Raw genomic sequence first — 22,800 nt, 5'->3', positions numbered from 1 at the left:
ACATCTCAGTTCAGGCAGTCAGCCACCACAGGGTGGTGGAGCACTGGAACAGGTTGCCCAGGGAGGTGGTTGGGGCCCCATCCCTGGAGGTGTTCAAGGTAAAGCTTGATAGGGCTCTGAGCAACCTGATTTAGCTGAGGATGCCCCTGCTGAGTGCAGAGGGGGCTGGACTGGATGACCTCTGGAGGTGCCTTCCAATCCAAACCATTCCATGATTTTATGAACTTCCTGGATCTTAGGCTAGAACTGCACCCAGTCAAGCTTTCTGTCAGAGGCACTATCATAGTCCCCTTCATGTGTGCCTTGGACTGCAGCTCAGCACAGGTGGCATGGAGACTGATAGGGATGAAACAGGAACCAGCAGCAAGGACAGCTGCAACCCTCTAATCTGGTGGCTCCTCAGCCAGCACACCAGGGGTTAGCAGCGTTTCAGTCCTCAGCTCCTTTCCCTGTGACAGATACCACGCACAGGCCAGGTGGCACACTTCAGGACCAAACACTCCTCCTCACAGGGAAGGATGATGCAGTTGAGCCTCAGATCAACTTCAGAACTGCACTATAAGCATTTGGGATGATTTTACTCACAGATAAGCTATGCAGAAGCTGCCCTGTAGATGAGTTCCACACTTTGAGAAGGAAATTGTTGACTGCGGTGATGACAGTGGCATCGTATCTATCCCAAGCCACCATGGTAACCTTCAGTTTAGTCACCTTGTCCTCCCCAGATGCTGTGTTGTTTCTGAAGAAATTGGTAATTTGAAGAAGAAATAGATCAGTAACTGCACATGGAAACATTTAACAGTGCTAATTCAGTATGGAATTAGGGAGAGCATGGCTGCCACCACTGTGGCTTCTGGCTAAGGCAGGAGAATGAGGCAGGGGAATGAAGGATGGAAAAATCAGAGGCAGGGGAATGAAGGATGGAAAAATCAGAGGCAGGGGAATGAAGGATGGAAAAATTAGAGGCAGGGGAATGAAGGATGGTGAAATCAGACACAGGAAATACCCAGTGCCACTAAGATTTATAGAGCTTTATTTCCTTAAAGAAAACAAATTTCTCTTCTGTTCTTGAGTGATCATCCTGATCTACCCCAGTCCTTTCTATTCAGTTCTATTCATTTCTTTTCCTACAAGGCATTTTTCAACATGAGTAAACTCTAGAATAAGAAATTACCTGCTGAACAAACCCAAACCTTACTTTGTCAGCTAACATTACATGCAGAACCAGGGACCTGCTGGAGGGGGTCCAGAGGAGGGCCACGAATTTGATCAGGGGGCTGGAGCAGCTCTGCTACAAGGACAGGCTGAGGGAGCTGGGGCTGTTCAGCCTGGAGAAGAAAAGGCTCCAGGGAGACCTAATAGCAGCTTTCCAGTACCTGAAGGGGGCTACAAGAAGGCTGCAGAGGGACTGTTTGCAAAGACCTGCTGGGACAGGACAAGGGGCAATGGTTTGAAATCAGAAGAGATTTAGATTGGATGTTAGGAACCAGTTCTGCCCCATGAGGGTGGTGCAACACTGGACTAGATGATCCCCAGAGATCCCTTCCAGCCCCCACCACGCTGGAATTCAGTGTGTGATTCTGTGAGTTGTGTTTCTCTTTGCTTTACCCGGTCATTTTAGTAGCCATATCCAGGACCACACTCTTCCAGTCTTGCTGATGATAGTGCCATATTCTTGCTGTTCCATCTCTGCTTCCACTGACAAATCTTAAGCTGAAAAGGAAAAAAAAGAACAACCAAGCAAGCATGAGATTCCAAAGAAGCAAAAGGGACCACTGCTTTTGGTTTAATACCCACCTGCCCATCTCAGGATCTTACTTTATAGTGATTCAGTAGTTTTGCTGTGCAGTTTTCTTGTCTTTTTTGGAAAGGACCTCAGAGATCATCTGCTCCAACCTCTCCCCCACCCAGGGCCTCAGCTATTCAAGGCCTCATCCAGCCTGGCCTTGAACACCCCCCACAGAAGAGGCAGCCACAACCTCCCTGTGCAGCCTATTCCAGACTCTCACCTCCCTCGTACTGAAGAACTCCTTCCTAAGCTCCAGCCTAACCTTGCTTTCCCTCAGCTTCAAACCATTCCCCCTTGTCCTATCTTTAGACACCCTCAATGTGGTGGCTTGAGGTTCAGGTAACTTTCTGAGTAGCTCATGTCTGTAAACAAGGACACTCATGAAAAGCTCCTCTGCAGCCTTCCTGTAGGATCCCTTCAGGAATTGTAAGGCAGCTCTAAGGTCTCTCCAGAGTCTTCTCTGGGCTGAACAACCCCAGCTCCATCAGCCTGTCCTCATAGCAGAGGTGCTCCAGGCAATGGATCATCGTTGTGGCTCTTCCCTGGACTCACCCCAACAGCTCTGTGTCCTTCTCATGCTGGGGACACCAGAACCAGATGCAGTATTGGAGGTGGGGATCTCACAAGAGCAGAACAGAGAGGGAGAATCACCTCCCTCATCCTATAGCTATGTAATATGATAATTGTGTATGGGAATAAACATCCTCACCAGCAGTGTGGGCCTGCTAATTCCTGTGGCAAGAGCATTTAGGAACTTGGCAGGGGATTGTCATTCACCTTAGGAAAGGTCACTACAAGCACTCACTTGAATGTTACTCTGCACCAAACAAGCAGATGTACACAAGCATCCACAGAGCTGGAAACACAGACTTGTGTCTAAATCCTTGTCTCACTCTGTGTATGCCCACTCATGGGTGTGTTTAACAGCTCATAAAATAGCCACAAAACCACTTGCACAGGAAACAGGCAGCTCCAAACCGCTCAGGAGCCAGGAGCACACCCAGCACAGAAGCTAGAATGTATTGAATCTTGCTTCTTTCTTGCTTGCTTTCAGCACTTATTCTCTGTATTGTTTGTGTCTCTCTGATCTGGAGAATGTAATTAAAAGACAGTGAGGTTACAATTTTCCTATCAGATATTGCAGGGGACAAAAGAGTTTCTACCCCACCACATTAATTACATTTGGCTACAGCTAGCAGATGGCCTTGGCCTGACTTCAATGTCGTAATTCATCCAAGCTGCACATTCCCTTTTTTAATGACATCAGCAAATCTCTTGAGCAGTTCGTGGTGGCAGCAAAGCTGCATGCCAGGAGTCTAGCATAAATTATAATACATTAGCTGAGGGTGAGGGTGCAGACAGAGAAGGGAAATACCCAAGTTGAAGACAAGCAGGTAGCTCCGCCTAGGAAGCTGAGCACTAGTCTCCTTCTTATTCAAGTCCTCCTTATTTAAATCAAATCAAGTATCCAGCTTGGGCTGCCCAGCCATCAGGCTTGGGCTGCTCAGCCATCAGGCTTGGGCTGTCACTGAAACCCTCTTTGCTGAGAATTTTTGAGGAAGCTCCCCTCAAGTAACGAATTTGCCCAGGCCAGCCAACGTCTTTAAAAGTAGATTCCATTTATACCCTGCCTGGCTGTGAAAAGGCAAGCCTCTGCCATTTGATTTTAGTAAGCCCTTCTTCCACCTTTTCAGCTTCTCTGATCTCAATGTTTTCACCATGATGCTTGTGCCATTTATTTTCTTTTTTCTTCTTTGTATTAAAAATGAAAAGGAAGTCACCCATTTTCCATTGAAGGCACCCTTGGAGTCAGTGACAATTGCATCCTACCTGACCTCATACCTGCAGGGAGAAACTCTTCTCCCACACCCTGTGAGGACAACATTAGTACCAGAGGATCCAAGGAGCACCTCTGCTGTGAGGATAGGCTGAGGGAGCTGGGGTTTTTCAGCCTGGAGAAGAGAAGACTCCAGGGGGACCTCAGAGCTGCCTTCCAATACCTGAAGGGATCCTACAGGAAGGCTGCAGAGGGACTTTTCCTAAGGGTGTCTAGAGACACGCCATGGGGGAATGGTTTGAAGCTGAGGGAGAGCAGGGTTAGACTGGATCTTGGGAAGAAGCCCTTCAGTACGAGGCTGGTGAGACTCTGGAATAGGCTGCACAGGGAGGTTGTGGCTGCCTCCTCCCTGGAGGTGTTTAAGGCCAGGCTGGATAAGGCCTTGAGCAGCTGAGTCTAGTTGAGAGGCATCCCTGCTCATGGTGGGAGGGTTGGACCAGATGATGTCTGAGGACCCTTCCAGCCTGAGCCATTCTACGATTCCATGATACAATGACACCAGTACCTTCCCCCATCACTTCACACAAGCATCTCTGAGTACAGGTGCAGTTCTACCAGCAAAGCTAGTTTTGCTGGAAGGCTCCTGCTTGCCCACATCCCTAAACCTCCTGCCAAGCACAACAAGGAATATGAGCAAAAGATGCCAAAAGCACAGTCAGGTTCTGATGTTGATCACTCATCAAAGCCTGTTACATCACCCTCCAGCACAGCCAGGCTGCAGCAGTTGGACACACAGGCACCTTTGTACATTCCATCATGAGCACCCTGACTTTAATTGCTATATAAGCAGCAGCAGCCTGACTTAGCACAGCTCTAAAAACTGACAGCTCTGCAGGTTGCAATGATTTGCTTCATAAATCTGAAAGGCACAGGATTACTCTTATCATCTAAACTAATTAGCTGGGAAATTCATATATTGGCCTAGAAATGCACAGATTTGCCAGCTATGATGTCAGAGAGAAGTAGAGCACTACAGATGAAAAAGTGGACCAATGAAGTGATCATCAAGACCCACAGGTCTTACAACTGCACCTATGTAACTGCTTCTAAACAGGGGGCAGTAACTGTGGACTGCAAGGTCAAAAGGACCATGAAACGGTTTGGGTTGGAAAGGAGCTTTAAATGTCATCTAATCCAACCCCTCTGTAGTCAGCAGGGACATCTGCAACTAAATCAGGTTGTTCAGAACCTCATCCACTCTCACCTGGAGTACAACCAGAATGGGGCTTCTGCCTCTCTGGGTAACCTGAGCAAGTCTCTCAACCACCCTCAGCATAACAAATTCCTCCTCTTTTAGTTTAAAACCATCACCCTTCTCCTGTCACAGCAGGCCCTGCTAAAAAGTTTGTCTCCATCTTTCTTACAGGTCTTTTTCAAGTACTGAAAAGCCACTATGAAGTCTCCCACCATGAGATGTGTGTGTATAGAGTAACTGTCCCATATCTTGAAGCCACACTTTAGCAGTCAGGAGGTTTTGGGTGACAGGTTGGACTTGATGATCTTTGAGGTCTTTTTACCTTATTGATTCTATGATTCTATATACCCAGGACCGGCAGCTGGTGAAAGTATGCCCTGTGGTTCATCATTAGTCACCAAGGAACACAACATCCCACAGCCTTTGCTCCAGAAAATGTGGAGATTAGCCCATCTAATATCACACTTGGTAATGTTAAGCTGCTCCCATGTACTGGTGACTCAGTGAGGACTAAAGATAGTGGGTTGCAAGGAGACACCACAAAGTTATTGCATAAAACATCCAATTCCTTGTGAAAAGCTCCAAGTGAGGGCCCCAAAACTGAACCTGATACTCAACCTGTGTGGCCCCACCATTGCTCAGTACAGGGGGACAATTAGCTCAACCCCCCCCAAGAAAACAAAGCAAACCCCCCCCCCAAACCAAACCATACCCCCCACAACAAAGCAAAAGCAGTTACAGAATGGTTTTGTTACAGCAGAGCACAGCAAGTCCAAGTTCAAGGATAGGACACACATCTTGCAATGTACTCTAAACAATTTGTCTGAGATTAAGCAGAGCCCATTTGGGCCCTGTTGCACCAGATTTGCTCTGAGAAGTTCTTTGGAAAATCAAACCCCATACTTCTGATGTCAAAAGCCCAGGACAGCCACTCACCTGTCACCATTGTTACAGAACTGGACTGCAACCACTTTGTCCTAAATAGGAGGGAGGAAGAGAAAAAATAGTAGTGAATGATTTGTAAGCTGAAACACTCATCCAAAAAGATCTTAATGGTGAGCTCCTGTTGAGCAGTTTGCATCTTCCCAACACCTCCTACAACATATTATCATACAAATTCAAGAACAGAAAAGTCACAGTTGAAGTGAGAAGCTCCCCAGACATATTGTATTGAAAACTCAACTAGAAAAGTGCAGAGAGGCTCAGACACTGAATGGTTTCTGACTCAGTTTCTGTAACATTTTGACATGAAGGAAGAAGCAGCTGCAGCAGCTCTGTTCTTGCCTGAGCACAGTGTCACAGGACTATGCACACCCCAGGCTAAGCTCTGCCTGGGAAAAGCTGCACCTCTCAGACTCCACAGAGTTAGGAGTAAGGAAGCCCAGGAGCTCCCAAAGCCTGGTAGTGCAGCACTCCACGAGACAGAGAAAGAACTTAACCAAACAAGTGATCCCAGTAGGTTTGCTGTTTTTAGACCTAACCATTGAAGCACACAGAAATATTTCATCCCAGAAAAATGCAGGCCTTGGCTTTATTTCCACCATCAAATTGTTGAGAAACAAATGCTGTGGTTTAGAGGTGGGTTTCCCTGCCTTTGTTTTGTTAAATACTTGTGCTGGCTGCATGCATTTGCTGTCAACTCCCACTGAGGTCTCTCAGCTCCTGATAACCAGGAGTCCAACTGGGGATGGTTTTCAGGGGCAGGCTGAGAGCAGTCTGTGGGATTAAGAGCAGCAGACTTTCAAAAATTAAAGGAATTACAGTTTCTTCCCAACCTGAACTGCTAGGAGCAGGATGCTTGTTAGATCTGCTGGCTTGGAGCTCTGAGACTTAAATGTGAGAGCCACGACTCCCACTGAAGTTCAGTGAATCAATTTAGACCTCCACTTGAATCCATAAAACCTTGTTAAGGTGGGCAGCCAGGCTATTAAGGTTCAGAGATAAATGCTCCAAGCTCCACAGAAGTGACAGCCCTGCCAGGCTTGCTACAAGCTTGCCTGTCTGATGGATTGTTTGCCACGCACATACTAAACAATGCAATCATCACCTGCTCTCAGGAACAACTAAGAGATGAAGAAAGATTTGCTACTGGGTGACTTTATATGGGGTTGCATTAAAACTGAGGGATTTAATGGGTTTAATCAATGCTCTCAAGACTCAAACTGGAAAACTGACATTGAAAGCCATCATGTATGCAGTTAAAATGGTTTGAGTGCTTGTGAGAACCCTTCTGCATTACCTGAGTAAAGCAGCTTTTAGGCATCCTTTATGCTCTAAATGAAATCAGCAGGGTGAGCCAAAGCTGGACTGCACACTCCCAACCCAGAATTAGCTTGGGTTTTTCTTCCTAGGGGGATTTGTGGCCATAGCTAAAGTTAAACACTCAACACTGAATTTCAGAGGAAAAATGACATTGTGCATGGAAACTCTTTGAATGCCTCCTTCCAACACAGGCTGCCTTCAGGAATATGAGAAAATCATCCAGTCCCTCCATTTCCTTGGGGGATAAAATACATAAAACATATTTTGCACACATCTCCTGCCACTGAGGAGTATAAAAATAAACATACCACAAATTTTCAGGCATTTAAATACCACAGGGTTGAGAGCCAGCTCAAGTCCAAATACAGAAAATAAGTCAAGCAGGATGTACAAAACCCAAGCTGTTGAAATAAGGTAGAGCGGGGGGGGGGGGGGGGGGAAGAAAGAAAAGAAGGAAGGGATTGGCTTTCTGCCTTGTCTCTTACCGTGTGAGATTCTAACTCTGCCATCTTCTCTGGAGACTCTGAGCCCAAATAATAAATTCTTATCACATGGTCAGTGCTACCTGTTGCAATGAACATGCCACCTAAGGGAGACAGTGTTTTCTGTGAGAAGCAAGGCCAGGCCAAAGAACAACACTTCATTTAATTACTGCTTTCTGGGCAGCGCAGCAAAGTAGAGTTTGAAACAGAACATTGCAATGTAGATAAAAGACACATGCTGAACAAAGCAGCTAGCTCTGCCAGCTTCTGCTCTGAGCTGCATTTCCTCAGTCTTTATCAGCACAACTATGAGCTCTACGATATATCCCAGCTGCAAACCTTTCTGACCAAAGGGATATTGCAAGTTCCAACATTCATCCAACAGACTGTTCAGCTTTCCCTCAGCAATTACCACAGTGCTCTCCATCAGCCTAGCTGGGAAAGCAGATGGGGAATAGTTTCATATTCTCACTGTACATATCAAAGAAAAGTATTTCAGTACATCTGAAATGCACAGGAAGGGCATGAAACCAGTGGAGGAGAGCCACCAAGATGATCAGAGGGATGGAGCAACTCTCCATTAATCACAGGCTGAGAGAGTTGAGAGTTGGGGTTGTTCAGCCTGGAGAAGAGAACACTCCATGAAGACCTTACAGCAGCCTTCCAGTGTTTGAAGGGAGCCTACAGAAGGGCTGGAGAGGGACTTCTCACAAAGGCAGGTAGTGACAGGATGAGAGGTGCTTCAAACTGGAAGAAGATCAATTTAGATTAGACATGAGGAAGAAATTCTTCCTCTGGAGGGTGGTGAGGCACTGGAACAGCTTTCCCAGAGAAGTTCTGGAGGCTGCAAGCCTGGAAGTGTTCAAAGCCAGGTTGGATGGGGCCTTGAGCAACCCTGGTCTAGCAAGAGTTACCCCTTCCCATGGCAGGGGGGGTGGAAATAGATGCTCAGTGCATACGTACCAGAACTGAATGATGAACAAGATATCTGAACACCAGGCCTAGACCTCTCTGCAAACTTTACAGGGCGATCCCTATGTGGAAAAACACAACATTTTCACTTTCCATTACTTTCTTCCAATGTTATTCAACAAAATAGTGAAATCTAGGAAATCTAGGAAGAACAGCCCTGATCTCTGCCTCCCCTCTGGGCTGGAATTCCAATGGCATCCTGGCCTGGAGCAGGAAGAGTGTGGCCAGCAGGAGCAGGGAAGTCATTCTGCCCCTGTACTCAGCACTGGTTAGGCCACACCTTGAGTATTGTGTCCAGTTCTAGGTCCCTCAATTGAAGAAGGACATTGAGACTCTTGAATGTGTCCAGAGAAGGGCAACGAGGCTGGGGAGGGGTCTGGAGCACAGCCCTGGGAGGAGAGGCTGAGGGAGCTGGGGTTGCTTAGCCTGGAGAAGAGGAGGCTCAGGGGAGACCTTCTTGCTCTCTACAGCTACCTGAAGGGAGGTTGTAGCCAGCTGGGGGTTGGTCTCTTCTCCCAGGCACCCAGCACCAGAACAAGAGGACACAGTCTCAAGCTGTGCCAGGGGAGGTTCAGGCTGGATGCTGGGAGAAATTTCTTCCCAGAAAGAGTAATTTGCCATTGGAATGTGCTGCCCAGGGAGGTGGTGGAGACCCCCTCCCTGGAGGTGTTCAAAAAAAGGTTGGACATGGCACTTGGAGCCATGGTTTAGCTGTCAGGAGGTGTTAGGTATTAGGTAACAGGTTGGACTTCTCTGAGGTCTTTTCCAACCTTATTGATTCTAAGTGCTGCCTGCCTCACACACTCACGCATGGGAGAGCACATCCCAAGAAACTTGCTCCTTGAAGAAAGAACAGGTCCTCATTGAATTATCTCACTGCTCTTCTTCCCCACACCAAACCTCAAAATAAATTTGTCCTTTATTGCAGATCATTAGAATGATCCAGACAGGCTTACTTGAATTTCATGGTGTTCGCGTGCCACTGCCAGAAACAGATTGTTCCATCAGCACCAGTAGAAGTGAGGTATCTCGTTGTTCCTTTCCTTGCTGGAGAGAACTAAAAATAAAGTTGTAAGTTAAACAAAAGCTCATTTCTTTCTGCCCTTACGTGCTGCAAACCTGTCAATGGCCCTGGACAAGAAGCTTTTCCCCAAACACAGGAGTTTGCTCCCTGGGAGGACAGAGAGCAGCGCCAGGGAGGAGCACGGGATTGGAACTGCCCGGAAAATAAAGCTGAGGGATGGGAAAGAGCTTTTGGCTGGCAAGGCTTTTGTCTCTAGCACACAGAATTAAGTAAATTGGAGAATGAAACGAGCCTGGACTATTTTAATGGGCAACAAGATGAGGAAATACTTCTTCCTAGGCTTGAACTGGATCAAACATGCTACCAGACAAAAATAATTCCTGCATCCAAGCCCAGTGAAGAATCACAGCACAGCGGAAGCCTCACAGCCTCTTAGATTAGATTGGACGTTAGGAACAAGTTCTTTACCATGAAGGTGATAGAACACTGGAAGAGGTTGCTCAGGGAGGTAGTTGAGACCCTATCCCTGGAGATATTCAAGGTCAGGCTCCAAACGCTCTTGAGCAACCTGATCTAGATGAGGGTGCCCCTGCTGACTGCAGAGGGGATTGGACTGGATGACCTCTGGAGGTGCCTTTCAACCCAGACCACTCTCTGATTCCATGGTTCTCCTTGAACCTCTCCTCTGCCCCTCCAAGGAGCAGGAAATGTTTTCATCCTAAAGTCTCTCATTTAAATTTCCCAACTGCAGCAAGGCCTGTAATCCTCTGGCTACCTGGTATTTGATTAAGGGATAAGTATTGTTCCCTCAAAAGGCCATAACTGATTGTTTTCTACATCACCAGAGCTTTACAAACACTTGTCAGTAACGTGTAAGCATGTAAACAAAGAGTATGCAAAGCACACAACCAGGCTGGAAGATACGTTACCAAAACGGTCACCTTAAAGTGAGCAACTTGCAATGTAGCTGAAATCGGACAAAACTTGGCTGAAGGGGGAGAAATGGGACCCCCAGGGACTGCTGGCGTATTGGAGCTGACCGTGAAGAACCAAAGGCAGTACACATCCAGAAGAGAGGGATTCTGAACCAAACATCCCCACTCACTCTCCCCTCTACGTCCCAAACCTGCCAAACTGCAGAGATTGTCTCTTTTATCCTGGAATTTTGTTTTGCTGGAGGTTTCTGCCTGGCAGTTGTGGGGTTTTTTGAAGGCAAATGAACTGCAAATCGCTCCTCATTACCGACTGTGCCTCCACTAGAGAGCTCAGTGCTGGCAGTTTAGTCTTTTTATTTCTTCCTGCTCCGCTATTGTTCACTGGATTGCAACTGGAATTGCATGGGCACAAGCAGAGATGCTCTGCAAACACTATGCTCTGCTGTGGCGGCATGTACGCAGACTACAACACCCTGACCACAGAATCCAAGGTGGTCTGGGTTGGAAGGGACCTCCAAAAGTTATCTAGTCCAAAACCCTCTGTAGAGCAGAACAGCTCCTTCCCATAAGGCTAAGAGAAGGAGGAAATGAGAAACGTGGAGAAAGGAATTTTAACTGACAGCACTCTTCAGGCAAACAAATATTACCTATGGATAGAGGACTGTGCAATAGCTACCACCAAAGGTGCCAGCCTTGTGCCCCTGGCTCAGCCTGATAGTGTTGGTGACCATGTGTGGTGGTTTTAGGCTATGCCTTTAAAATTTAGTCACAGATTTTGAGCAGAAAAGTAGAAAAATATAACTAAATCACTATGGGATGTAAAAAGTAAAACTAAAGATTCTTCTAAACAAAATCACTGGAGGAGTGTCTGCCATAAAACAGGCTGCACCTAAACAATTCCTTCTTCTTTTCTGATCTCTCTGCTTGCTTCACTTGGGAGAGACTTATCTGCTTGCCAGCTGACCTTGGCTGCATTGTTTAGTTAAGTCTAACCCACTGCTTTCTCTCTGCTCCTTTCTCTCTTGTGGGACAGGGGGAGAGGCAGGCAGTGGAACAGCTTCCCTGGTCTCTGACCAGGGGGCTTTTTGTGTTGTTTGCTCACTGTAAATATCTGTATAATATTGTAAATACTGTATATTTTTGTACATATTCATTGCATTCCATTGTGGAGTGTAGTTTGTGCTTGTAAGTGCAGCTTCCATTTGCTCCTAACCGAGTTGGTCTGGCGCAGTTAATGCTGGGGGGGAACTTCAACCCACACCACCATGTATTTGCTAGACCTAAGGGAGCAGCAATGGGACTACAGAGTGAAAGGTAGCTGGAAGAAGCAGGATCATCACAAACCCGATGAGGAAAGGCTGAGGGAGCTGGGGTTGATTAGCCTGGAGGAGACTCAGGGGTGACCTTACAGCTCTCTACAACTACCTTAAGGGAGGTTGTAGACCGGTGGAGGTCGGTCTCTTCTCCCAGGCAGCCAGCACCAGAACAAGAGGACACAGTCTCAAGCTGTGCCAGGGGAGCTTCAGGCTGGATGTTAGGAAGAAGTTCTACACAGAGAGAGTGATTGCCTATTGGAATGGGCTGGCTGGGGAGGTGGTGGAGTCATTGGAGGTGTTCAGGAGGAGACTTGCTGGGGTGCTTGGTGCCATGGGTTAGTTGTTTAGGTGGTGTTGGATTGGTTGATAAGTTGGCTGTGATGATCTTGAAGGTCTCTTCCAACCTGGTCTATTCTATTCTATTCTATTCTATTCTATTCTATTCTATTCTATTCTATTCTATTCTATTCTATTCTATTCTATCACCTCAGGCAGCAGCTGGCCTCAGACAGGAGAGAACTGTCAGGAAGCAACACCCTTCAGTCGGGACAAACCTACACTGCCGGTGATCAAAAGACTTTTTCTCTTATTATCATTTGAACCCAAAGGGTTAGGGGGAAAACAAAACAAAGTAAACCAAAAAGCCCAAACCAAGCCCACGTTGTCTTTTACCTGTATGGAAGTAATGGAAGCCGAGTGGCCCTGCAGCACTGCCACCGGGGCACAGGTCCGCAGACACCACACCCGGACGACTTTGTCGCAGCTGCCCGCCGCGAGCAGCGTGTTCTCGTAGTTCACAGCCATGTCGGAGATCTCAGCCGAGTGCCCTCGCAGCGTCGACAGCAGCCGCCCGTCATCTGTAGCCCAGATTTTGACCAAACAATCATCTGACCCCTAATGCCACACAAAAAACATGTCCAAAGGGGACAGGGAATCAGTTTGCTTGCGCTGCGGACAAGCGGCTGAAGCAGCGGCGCGGCGTCGACCTGCCAGGAGAACAACCTGCACGGCCCCGTGCAGGCTGGGCACAGAGTGGCTGGAGGGCAGACAGACAGAAAGGGACCTGGGGGTACTGACTGACAGCAGTTGAACATGAGCCAGCAGTGTGCCCAGGTGGCCAAGAAGGCCAATAGCATCCTGGCCTCCTGCATCAGGAAGAGTGTGGCCAGCAGAAGCAGGGAAGTCATTGTGCCCTGTACTCAGCACTGGTTAGGCCACACCTTGAGTCCTGTGTCCAGTTCTGGGCTCTCAATTTAAGGACATTGAGACTCTTGAACATGTTCAGAGAAGGGCAGCGAGGCTGGGGAGAGGTCTGGAGCACAGCCCTGTGAGGAGAGGCTGAGGGAGCTGGGGTTGCTTAACCTGGAGAAGAGGAGGCTCAGGGGACACCTTATTGCTCTCTACAACTACCTGAAGGGAGGTTGTAGCCAGGTGGGGGTTGGTCTCTTCTCCCAGGCAACCAGCACCAGAACAAGAGGACACAGCCTCAAGCTGTGCCAGGGGAAGTTTAGGCTCAAGGTGAGCAGAAATTTCTTCACAGAGAGAGTTGTTAGCCCTTGGAGTGTGCTGCCCAGGGAGGTGGTGGAGTCACCATCCCTGGAGGTGTTCAAAAAGGGATTGGATGTGGCACTTGGTGCCATGGTTTAGTAGTCATGAGGTCTTGGGTGACAGGCTGGACTTGATGACCTTTGAGGTCTTTTCCAACCTTACTGATTCTATGGGATGCCACAAAGGCTCAACCCTTGGAGGCTGGGAAGCATCCTGTGAGGCCAGAACAGAAGCCACTGCCTTCTGTTTCATACTAAAATCTCATTAGTGCTGCCCATACGACTCCTTCTTGGCACAGTTCAGTAATAATTAAGGTAAATTTAAGCAGATAAAGCATTTCATTACCTACTAGCAAAACACATTCAGTTGTGTAGGCCACATCAAGGCAGTCATAGAATCGGAGTAATCCCAAGACTTAAGCTCTAAGGAAAAAGAGCATTTAAGCATCTGAGGCATCTCAGAGCCTCCTGGAGCTGAGAGGCAGCTGCACAAGGAGGTTCAATTTCTGTTAGGAGAACATTGGACCAATCAAAGACAGAGACTGTGCTGCCAAAAAGCTGTGTCAGTGAGATTTGAGCCCAGCACAGGACACGACTCAAATCATATCCAATTCATATCACTGTAAAATACTTGAACCTATAGGAGCAGCTGTGAGGTTAATTTCATCCTCAATCCCAATATTGACCAAAGCTTTTGGACCTTTCCACTACTCAGATACTACAAAAACTCCTCCTCCTAGCAACTAGGATTGCCACTCTGTGTTCATGAGCCTAAGACAACAAAACTAACTGCAACAGCAACACCCTTTGACTTGAAAGGACATTTTATTCACTGCAGCTACCTTCAAACACAAAACACTTCCAGCTCTTCACACTAACTGCAGAGGAGAAAGATTTCTTTCTGGTGTAAACAGCAATGGAAAGGTCCTCACTATGACCCAGAGCAATCAGCATTAACAACACCAGTAATTGCTGTTTGACCAGTTTATAATGAGGGGAAAAGCTATCAAGGATACAAACAGACAACAATCAGCCTGCCAGGTAACCTGCTTCCAAGCTTTTTAGTGACAAGAGCAGAAGGCAAAGACAAAACAATCCAGGGCTTAACATTACCAGCTAGAAGGTGCATTCTTAGCCTGAAAGAACTGAGACTGTTCAGCTTTGAAGCTGCACAAGAACAAGCAGCACAGGACACTGAACAGCAATACGGGCTGGAGAGAAACTTCCACTAACATTCACAGATTCACTTTTCTAGGAAGTAAATTTAGTAGGGAAGTAAGCTGCAGATGAAGTAATGAGATTTTCTGCTCATCATCGAGTTGTCAGTGAGATGCAAGGCAAGGCTTGCCAGCATTTCCAAGGTTACCAAAGGTAAAATGCAATTTGAAAGGAGGTGTTGAGATCTGCCCGGCAAGCAGCACCCAAATGAATTCCAAACCCCACAGTACCACAGGTGCCATTCAGGAGGAAAGATGATAAATAAAGCAAATCAAGCACGTGTTCCAAGTGAGGTTTGCAAGCTGTGGGCTGGAACAGGGCTGCTGTCAAAGGTGGGGAAGCAAAAGAGCTGCAGAAGTTTCGGTCTGCTGGAGCTGCGAGCAGCTTGGAAACGCCAAGCGCAAATGAGCAGAGCGAGAGAGGAGCTCTCCACACACCGCCCTTCCTCTTATCTGGAAGCCATGTCTGCTCCTCAGTCAGCGCCTGGGAGGCTGCTGCAGGACTCGAGAGAGAAAGGAATCACAGCAAGGGAATCCATTGCCCAAGAACAGCCCCACCTGGATGCACACTTACTGTAAAAATCCTCCTCCCGCTGCGATCGAAGGCTATACAATAAACGGAGGAGAGGTGGCCCAAAATCCTCTTGTGCATCTTCATGTGTTGGTAGGTGGATGTTGGGAACAAGTGGCTGAAACGTCCACATCCAGTTAATTGCCTGGCAGAGATTATATTTACTGGCAGAGACACACAAAAAAAAAAAAGGAACAAAAGAAGAGGAAAATGAAGACAAGAAGGTTTTTTTCCCCAGAACTCAAAATAAACAAATATTAAATCAAAGATTGTGCTTGGGAACAGCTCTCTTATCACAACCCATCAAGCTGAGCCTCTTCCACCTTACCAAATCATTCTGCATGGTCTTGTGAAAGAGAAAGTTCACTCCTGGGGATGCCCTTCAATACCTACCACACTACCCCTGCCTGCTGGACACAAATTGAAGTAAAACAAAGACTTCTCATCACAATGACAAGTTACTCCAAGTGTTGAGTTCAGCAGCAGCCAACAGATCTGCTTACTGGGATTCACTCCTAGAATCTCACAGAATACATATTTGGTTGGAACAGACCTTTGAGACCATCCAGTCCAACCTTTGACCCAGCACTGAAAGGTCAGCGCTGGTGGCTGGAAAGCTGCCTGGTGGAAAAGGATCTGCAGGTGCTGCTGGACAACAGGATGACCAGGAGCCAGCAGTGTGCCCAGGTGGCCAAGAAGGCCAATGGCATCCTGACCTGCATCAAAACCAATGTGTCCAGCAGGAGTAGGGAAGTGATTGTGCCCCTGTACTTGGCACTGGTGAGACCACCCCTTGAGTACTGGGTTCAGTTCTGAGCACCACAGGACAGGAAAGACATTGAGGTGCTGGAGTGTGTCCAGAGAAGGGCAGCGAGGCTGGGAGGGGTGTGGAGGGCATCACAGGAGGAGAGACCGAGGGAGCTGGGGTTGTTTAGTCTGGAGAAGAGAAGGCTGAGGGGAGATCTTGCTTCTCTCTACAGCTACCTGACAGGAGGTTGGAGCAAGGCTGGTGTTGGTTTCTTCTCCCAAGTAACTAGTGACAGGATGAGAGGAAATGTGCCAGGGGAGGTTTAAATTGGACTGAGAGAATGGTGAGGAGTTGGAACAGGCTGCCCAGGGAGGTGGTGGAGTCACCAGCCCTGGAGGTGTCTGAGAAGCTGTAGATGTGGTGCTTCAGGATATGGTTTAGTGGTCATGGAAGTTGAATTAGGGTTGGACTCAGTCTTAAAGGTCTTTCCCAACCTTAATAACTCTGTGATTCTAGAGCATTGCTATCCCATAACACACTTGGGTAAATTTAGGAGACTGAAGTATTTATATGCAGCAGGGAGATAAAGGGGCAAGGAAAAGAAATTGTTTCCAGCTTTCCATGAAGGTGCTTTGTTTGATGCTCTGAAACTGGGACTGGTTTTAATCACTCAGGGCAACTGAAACATCATGTACTGGGGTGGGGGGGAAGTTGCAAAGGTGTAGCTGCTTGCAAAAGCCATCAGGCTCCCAGCCTGACCTCATCTTCAGTCACCATTCCTTTGTCATGTAAAAGCACACACTCAGCAGCACTAAGAAAAAGCAAAACACACTGAATCACATGAATTTCTTTCCTCCCTACTGTTCAGTTGCGATCTGATACTGTACAGAAACTGCTACATGAAGCTGTCTCCTCCAGCTAAGGAAAGGTTTCATCTGCAACTCCTTTTCCCCACCTCTTACAGGAGGGCACAAGACCCCCACGGTGAGAAATGCTGCACAGAGGCAGCATCAGGTTTGCCTCCACATGATTTTATTTACTATTTAAGTATGTCAGCATAAAAGCTAAGTTCTGATCAATACCACAGACCCCTTTCCCCCACCCTGTGGCCACTGTCATGCCAACAGAGAGCTGTACTCATTGGGCAATATGTTAATTATAGAACTCCAGGCTGGTAAGGATGGAAGGGACTTCTGGGGAATGTTTAGTCCAAGCCCCCCTGCTTAAAGCAGGGTCACCCACAGCAGGGTGTCCAGGATCACACTGTCCAGGCAGATTTGGAATCTCTCCAGAGAAGCACACTGCACAACCTCTCTGGGCAGCCTGGGCCAGGGCTCTGGCACCCTCATGGCAAAGGATTTTCTCCTCATGTTTAGACAGAAGCTCCTGGGTTCCAGTTTGTGCTTGCTGCCTCTTCTCCTGTTGCTGGGCCCCACTGAAAAGAGTCTAGCCCCATCTTCTCACCCTCCCACTCCACATAGATCAGATCCCCTCTCCTGCTGCTTTTCTCTGGGCTAAACAGCCCCAGGTGTCAGCCTTTCCTTGCCAGAGAGATGTTCCTGTCCTGTCAGCATCCTTTTAGCCTCCACTGGACTCTGCTGTAACTCTGCTGTGCCTTTCAATGCTTCAATCATTTAAACACACACTGACAGAGTATCTGCTTTAAACCCTTTCAAATGGCTTTGCACATACTGCTTTATTTATTCATTTTGCACATACCAAGCACCATGCAGGGGAATCTAGAAGTTCTGCTTGCATTGCACAAGACCAGGAGGACAGGAGCTGGAAGGGACCTCTGGAGATCACCTCGTCCAAGCCCCCCCAAATATTCCCCACAATCCCACCACCCTCTCAGCACTACAGTGTTCCCACACAATGCTTCTGAAGGTTGGCCACTGCTCTTTGTTGTAACTGCAGGAATAAAGTATTAAAAGGTGTAACAAATAGTCAGGCACCTAAGTCACACCCCCTTGGCACTCGGTAGCTGACCTGAAGAGTCGAGTCCCAGACTCAGCTCAGCTTCAGAGGAAGTGAACATCACTTCAGTTTTGCTATGTCCCTGTTTGCACAACAGGGACAAGACTCCTCCAGCTCCCATGGAGAATTACAAGATAAGAAGCACAGGTATGAAATTGTCCTGCCTTGAGTTAGAGCTGAGCTGGTTCTGCTCAGGGCTTTCCCTCTCCAGCTCGGTCTCTTCCCAGTGCTGGCACTGTCTGGAGTTCCTGGCCTGTTTTCACAGGCTGCTGCTAGCAGTGATGCTGCTGCTGGTTAGAGTCAGTACCAAGGACTGGGGGGCAGACCAAGGTCACTGCTACATCTTGTGTACTGTCTTGGAGCTACAGAGTCAAGGATTGCAGCTACAGTGAGGAGCAGCCAGCTCAGGTGACCCTAGAGTAAAGGATTCCATTCTGTCATACTCAGTACAAAGCTGAGGGGTTACCAGGGACAAGCCTCTTCTCTTCAGTGCCCAAGGAGGACTGTGTTTGTTTTGCCTCTGATCCTGAGCCACGAGGTCCTGAACATAGTTCCAGAATCCTGCTCCTGAATCTGGTTCCCACCTGCTGCTGAGTCCAGCCTGGGACTCCTGCAGCAGCATCCGTGGTGGCAGTGGTGCAGCTGCCATCAGGACCTTGCAGCTCTTTGTATAGAGTTTAGTATTATTGTCATTAAAGTAGTTTTAGTTTTCTTCTCCAATTCATAAGCCTCTGTCCATTATTCTCTTTCTTTCCCCCTTGGGAAGGGAGAGGGGTTAATAGAGAGTGTCTGTCAGTTGTTCAGCATCCAGCCCAGCCTTAACCCTTGAGAGGATTGATCCCCAGTTCCAGAGAAACACAGAGGCATTGTCATGCCATGAGAAATGTCACCTCTAGCAAAGCAACAGCCTCTTGCCACTGAAAACTAGCAAGTATTCAACTTAGCTGATCCTCACTCCAGAATGTTCAGCAAAATAAATAAAACCCATTAAATCTACATCCAAAGCTGTGACTGAGATTTCTGTCTCCCCACACTTCATGAACTACCTTTGCTGTCAAAGGAATTGCAAAGTAGAACCATCCCACCAAACAAAACCATCCCCAACTCCACTTCTCCTGGGAGAAGATGAATACCCAGGATCTAACTAAGGAGTTACCCACACATGACCAAAAAAATCAATCCCTGTGCAGTTTGCTTTCTTCAGTACAGTGAAGCTATTGTGCTCCTAAGGCCTGAATGCACGACAAACAAACAATTCCTAAACAGAGAATTAGCAACTTAGTAGCCCTGAAAAAGAGTTCTAGCAACCTATCTCCTGGCTGCTGTGCTTCATGCCATAGTGGGGCCAACAGCAGCCAAGCCTGCCCCCTCACTCTGCCTTGCCAGGAAAAACTTACAAAGCTGCACTGCTCCTATTTCACATTAAAAGGCAGCACAGCCAGGCTGCCTGGTAAGGAGAGGCAGCACAGCCAGGCTGCCTGGTAAGGAGAGGCAGCACAGCCAGCAGCCTGGTAAGGAGAGGCAGCACAGCCAGGAGCCTGGTAAGGAGAGGCAGCACAGCCAGGCTGCCTGGTAAGGAGAGGCAGCACAGCCAGGCTGCCTGGTAAGGAGAGGCAGCACACCCAGCTTGCTCAGTAAGAGAAGTGATCCAGTTTTGTCCACAACCAGAGGATGCCTCCTCAGATGAAGCTCCTCCTGCTGAGCTGGCTGCCCCTTGGGTGCCATCAGTGCTGCCATGAGGAAAGATGGGCTTGCTCTCCCTCAGCCTGTGGCAGGAGCATCCTGCTCACACCCCAGCACCAGCACAGGCACACTGGAGAAAGCCCTGGCTGCCAGAGGCACACAAGTGCCTCCTCAAAGCATCAGCTTCTGGTACCAACTGAGAGTAACCTGTGGCAATATCCATGCATGTTTGCATTTCCTTCTCACAGCCCTTGGTCTCTGAAGTATTTCACCATTCTCATGAAGAGCTTCCTCCTGATGTCTAACCTAAATCTCCCCTGCTCCAGTTTCAAACCACTGCCCCTCATCCTATTGCTCCAAGCCTTTCTAAACAGATCCTGCCCAGGCTTCCTGCAGCTCCCCTTCAGATACTGAAATGTAGCTCTAAGGTCTCCCTGAAGCCTTCCCTTTTGCAGGCTGAACAGCCCCAGTTCTCTCAGCCTGTCTTCAAAGGAGAGATGCTCCAGCCCTCTGGTCATCTTTGTGGCCCTTCTCTGCACATCCTTCTCGTGCTGGGGGCCCCACCACCAGAGAGAGCACTCAGAGGGAGTACCACTCACAGCGTGCCCAAGGAACCCAAGTCTGGATTTCATAAGAACACAGGAAAATAAACAGTTGGCTCACACATGCAAAATAGCTTATCAGAGAATGGCTGTGTGGCCACAAAGCCAGCTAGGACCAGTAAAAGCACCAAAAGAACAAAGAGTTCCAAATGTCATAGCTGCTGAGCGCATGGAACTCATTTACAGCAGAGAAACACCATGGAGTTCTAACCTCATCAGGGCCCTGCTGCTTGGCAGGCCTAAGGTAGCTGGATCACCTTGACTGCAAATTTCCATCCAGCTGAACTGGTTCCCCAAAACTATGCCATGAACCTCCTGGTTCCAAATTTTCACTAGCAACAGTTACCAACATAAAAAGCTTTCCATACTCAGAGCAGCTCCAGCCACCAGCTGCAGAAGGCAAAGCACCTTCTTCCTCATCTGCTTCGTGTTGCCTGCAAGAAGTTCAGGCAAAATGGAAGTAGTATTTCAGAGTGAGTTGGTTGTGAGTAACTCCCACTGCTGAGCTAGGCACCAATCCTTCAGCCTTCTAATTGGGAAAGCACCAAGAGTCCTAAACATAGCACTGCTGTAACATGTGCAAGGAACGAGTCTAAAATCATAGAATGGCTCAGGCTGGAAAAGACCTCAGAGACCATCTACTCCAACCTCCCCCTGCCACAGCAGGGACATCTCTCAAGTAGGCTGCTCGAGGCCTCATCCAACCCAGCCTTCAACACTCCCAGGCAGGAGGCATCCACAGCCTCCCTGGGCAGCCTGTGCCAGAGTCTCAGTACCCTCATACTGAAGAGCTTCTTCCTCAGCTCCCAGTCTAACCCTGCTCTGCCTCAGCTTCAAACCATTCCCCCTTTGTGCTGTTTCTAGACACCCTTATGGGAAGTCCCTCTGCAGCCTTCCTGTAGGATCCCTTCTGGCACTGGAAGGCAGCTCTGAGGTGCCCCTGGAGTCTTCTCTTCTCCAGGCTGAAGATCCCCAGCTGCCTCAGCCTGTCCTCATAGCAGAGGTACTCTCAGACCATCCTCACTGTATTTGCCATGGCACCCTGTCAGCAGCAGAAGTCAGGCAGCATTTTCCATCCCTCTCCTCCCCCAGCAGATCACCACACATCCCCAAGACTGAACAGCCAAACAATACATTCCTGAGCACAACTTCCACAGGTCAGCACTTTCTTGGAGACTCTCCCAGCCAGAAGATTCCCAGCTCTGCAAAAACAGGCTGGGAAAAGTCAGCACTGATTTCTTGCTCTAGTTTGGCTGTGCATGACCTTTTGGTTTGGAGTACAGACCACAAGGTCCCATCCCAAGCAGCTGGAAAGGCAAAGCACTGCAGCAAGGGACTCCTCCAGCTGGGAGGGCAATCCCATTCTCACTGCAGAACAACACCCTGGCAGCGGCAGCTCAAATCCTTATCAGTGGAAGGGAAGTGATCTAAGAACACTTCTGGCTGCTAGCTCTAAGCAGAACCAGTCTACCCAGGCAATGACACAAGCATTTCATCTCACCCAGGAACACACACTCTTATGGGTGTCTGCTACTTCAGCCCAACTCCCTCAGCATGCAATTCCAGAAACCTCTAAATCATAGAATTGGAATTGGAAGGGACCTCAAGGCTCAGCCAGTTCCAACCCCCTGCCATGGGCAGGGACACCTCACACTGCAGCAGGTTGCTCACAGCCACATCCAGCCTGGCCTTAAAACCTCCAGGGATGAGGCTTCCACCACCTCCCTGGGCAACCTGCTCCAGTGCCTCACCACCCTCATGGTGAAGAACTTCTTCCTAACATCCAGTCTAAGCCAAATCTAAGCCAGCAGAGCAGAGGAAGTCACAATTAAACCAATGTATTAACGAGGTTGGGCATACTTCACCACCTTGTACTTGGAAGCAAGGCACAGACACACTGCAGCACCTGTGGCTCTCACTGCTCCCCAGGTACAAAGCATCCAGGGTGCAAATTCTGAAGTTTTGTGACCTCCACCTCAGAAATCACAACAAGGTATCCCAAAACCAAAGCTCTGCCTTCTGCACAGCTTCAGTGTAGTCAACTTCTTATTTGGATCTGTATACACACTAACTGGCACCAGGAGGGAGGGCTGGATTCCTTCAGGGAGCAATACTTGTCAGAAATTCCCTTCTGGCCCTGAAAGACCCAGTTCCATTCTCAGACCTTTGCATGCCTTCAAAAAACAGCTGTCAAGAAAACACTAAAACCAAATCATGCTGGTGTCTGTGTCACTACACAGTCCCCAAGCCAGCAGCACAGACCTTAGTCACACTGGAATGACAAATTCATAGATTGGGCTGGGTTGGAAGAGACCTTAAAGAACTGATCCAAGAGGCCTTATAGAAATGCACCTACAGAAGCTGAGTGTATCTGGGGGGGTTTGCAATCCATCAGCCCAAGCTCTAGCAATAAAGGAACTGCAGAGCCAGCCTAGAGGAATAAACACACAGACATGCACAGAAATAATCATTGTATCTATATTTATATCAGATATTAGGAACTGGAAGTAGTTTTACTATATGCAAATGGTTTTCTCTTTTGGAGGTCCTCAGCATGACTCAAATTATCTGCCAAAAGCAGAAGGAGAGAATCAGAGAATGGTTTGGGTTGGAAGGGACCTCCAAAGGTCATCTAGGCCAACC

The 22,800-nt window shown here is 48.1% G+C and overlaps 1 protein-coding gene across 1 annotated transcript in view; it reads right to left on the bottom strand.

Annotated features, from left to right (window-relative positions):
* BRWD3 (bromodomain and WD repeat domain containing 3) overlaps nucleotides 1–22,800 on the bottom strand; it is a 68,482-nt gene that overhangs the window by 30,526 nt on the left and 15,156 nt on the right. The window contains exons 7-14 of the mRNA XM_054169379.1: nucleotides 15,151–15,311; nucleotides 12,485–12,706; nucleotides 9,494–9,594; nucleotides 8,529–8,599; nucleotides 7,569–7,669; nucleotides 5,758–5,798; nucleotides 1,609–1,713; nucleotides 586–739 (exon numbers count right to left, since the gene is read on the bottom strand). Of these exons, the coding sequence (XP_054025354.1) occupies nucleotides 586–739; nucleotides 1,609–1,713; nucleotides 5,758–5,798; nucleotides 7,569–7,669; nucleotides 8,529–8,599; nucleotides 9,494–9,594; nucleotides 12,485–12,706; nucleotides 15,151–15,311 (956 nt within the window). The remainder of the gene's footprint in view (nucleotides 1–585; nucleotides 740–1,608; nucleotides 1,714–5,757; nucleotides 5,799–7,568; nucleotides 7,670–8,528; nucleotides 8,600–9,493; nucleotides 9,595–12,484; nucleotides 12,707–15,150; nucleotides 15,312–22,800) is intronic.

The sequence above is a fragment of the Dryobates pubescens genome, chromosome 18, assembly GCF_014839835.1.
Source record: "Dryobates pubescens isolate bDryPub1 chromosome 18, bDryPub1.pri, whole genome shotgun sequence".
Lineage (NCBI taxonomy): Eukaryota > Metazoa > Chordata > Aves > Piciformes > Picidae > Dryobates > Dryobates pubescens.
Note: the sequence above shows the minus strand (reverse complement) of the source record. Positions and strands in the feature narration are given on the sequence as shown.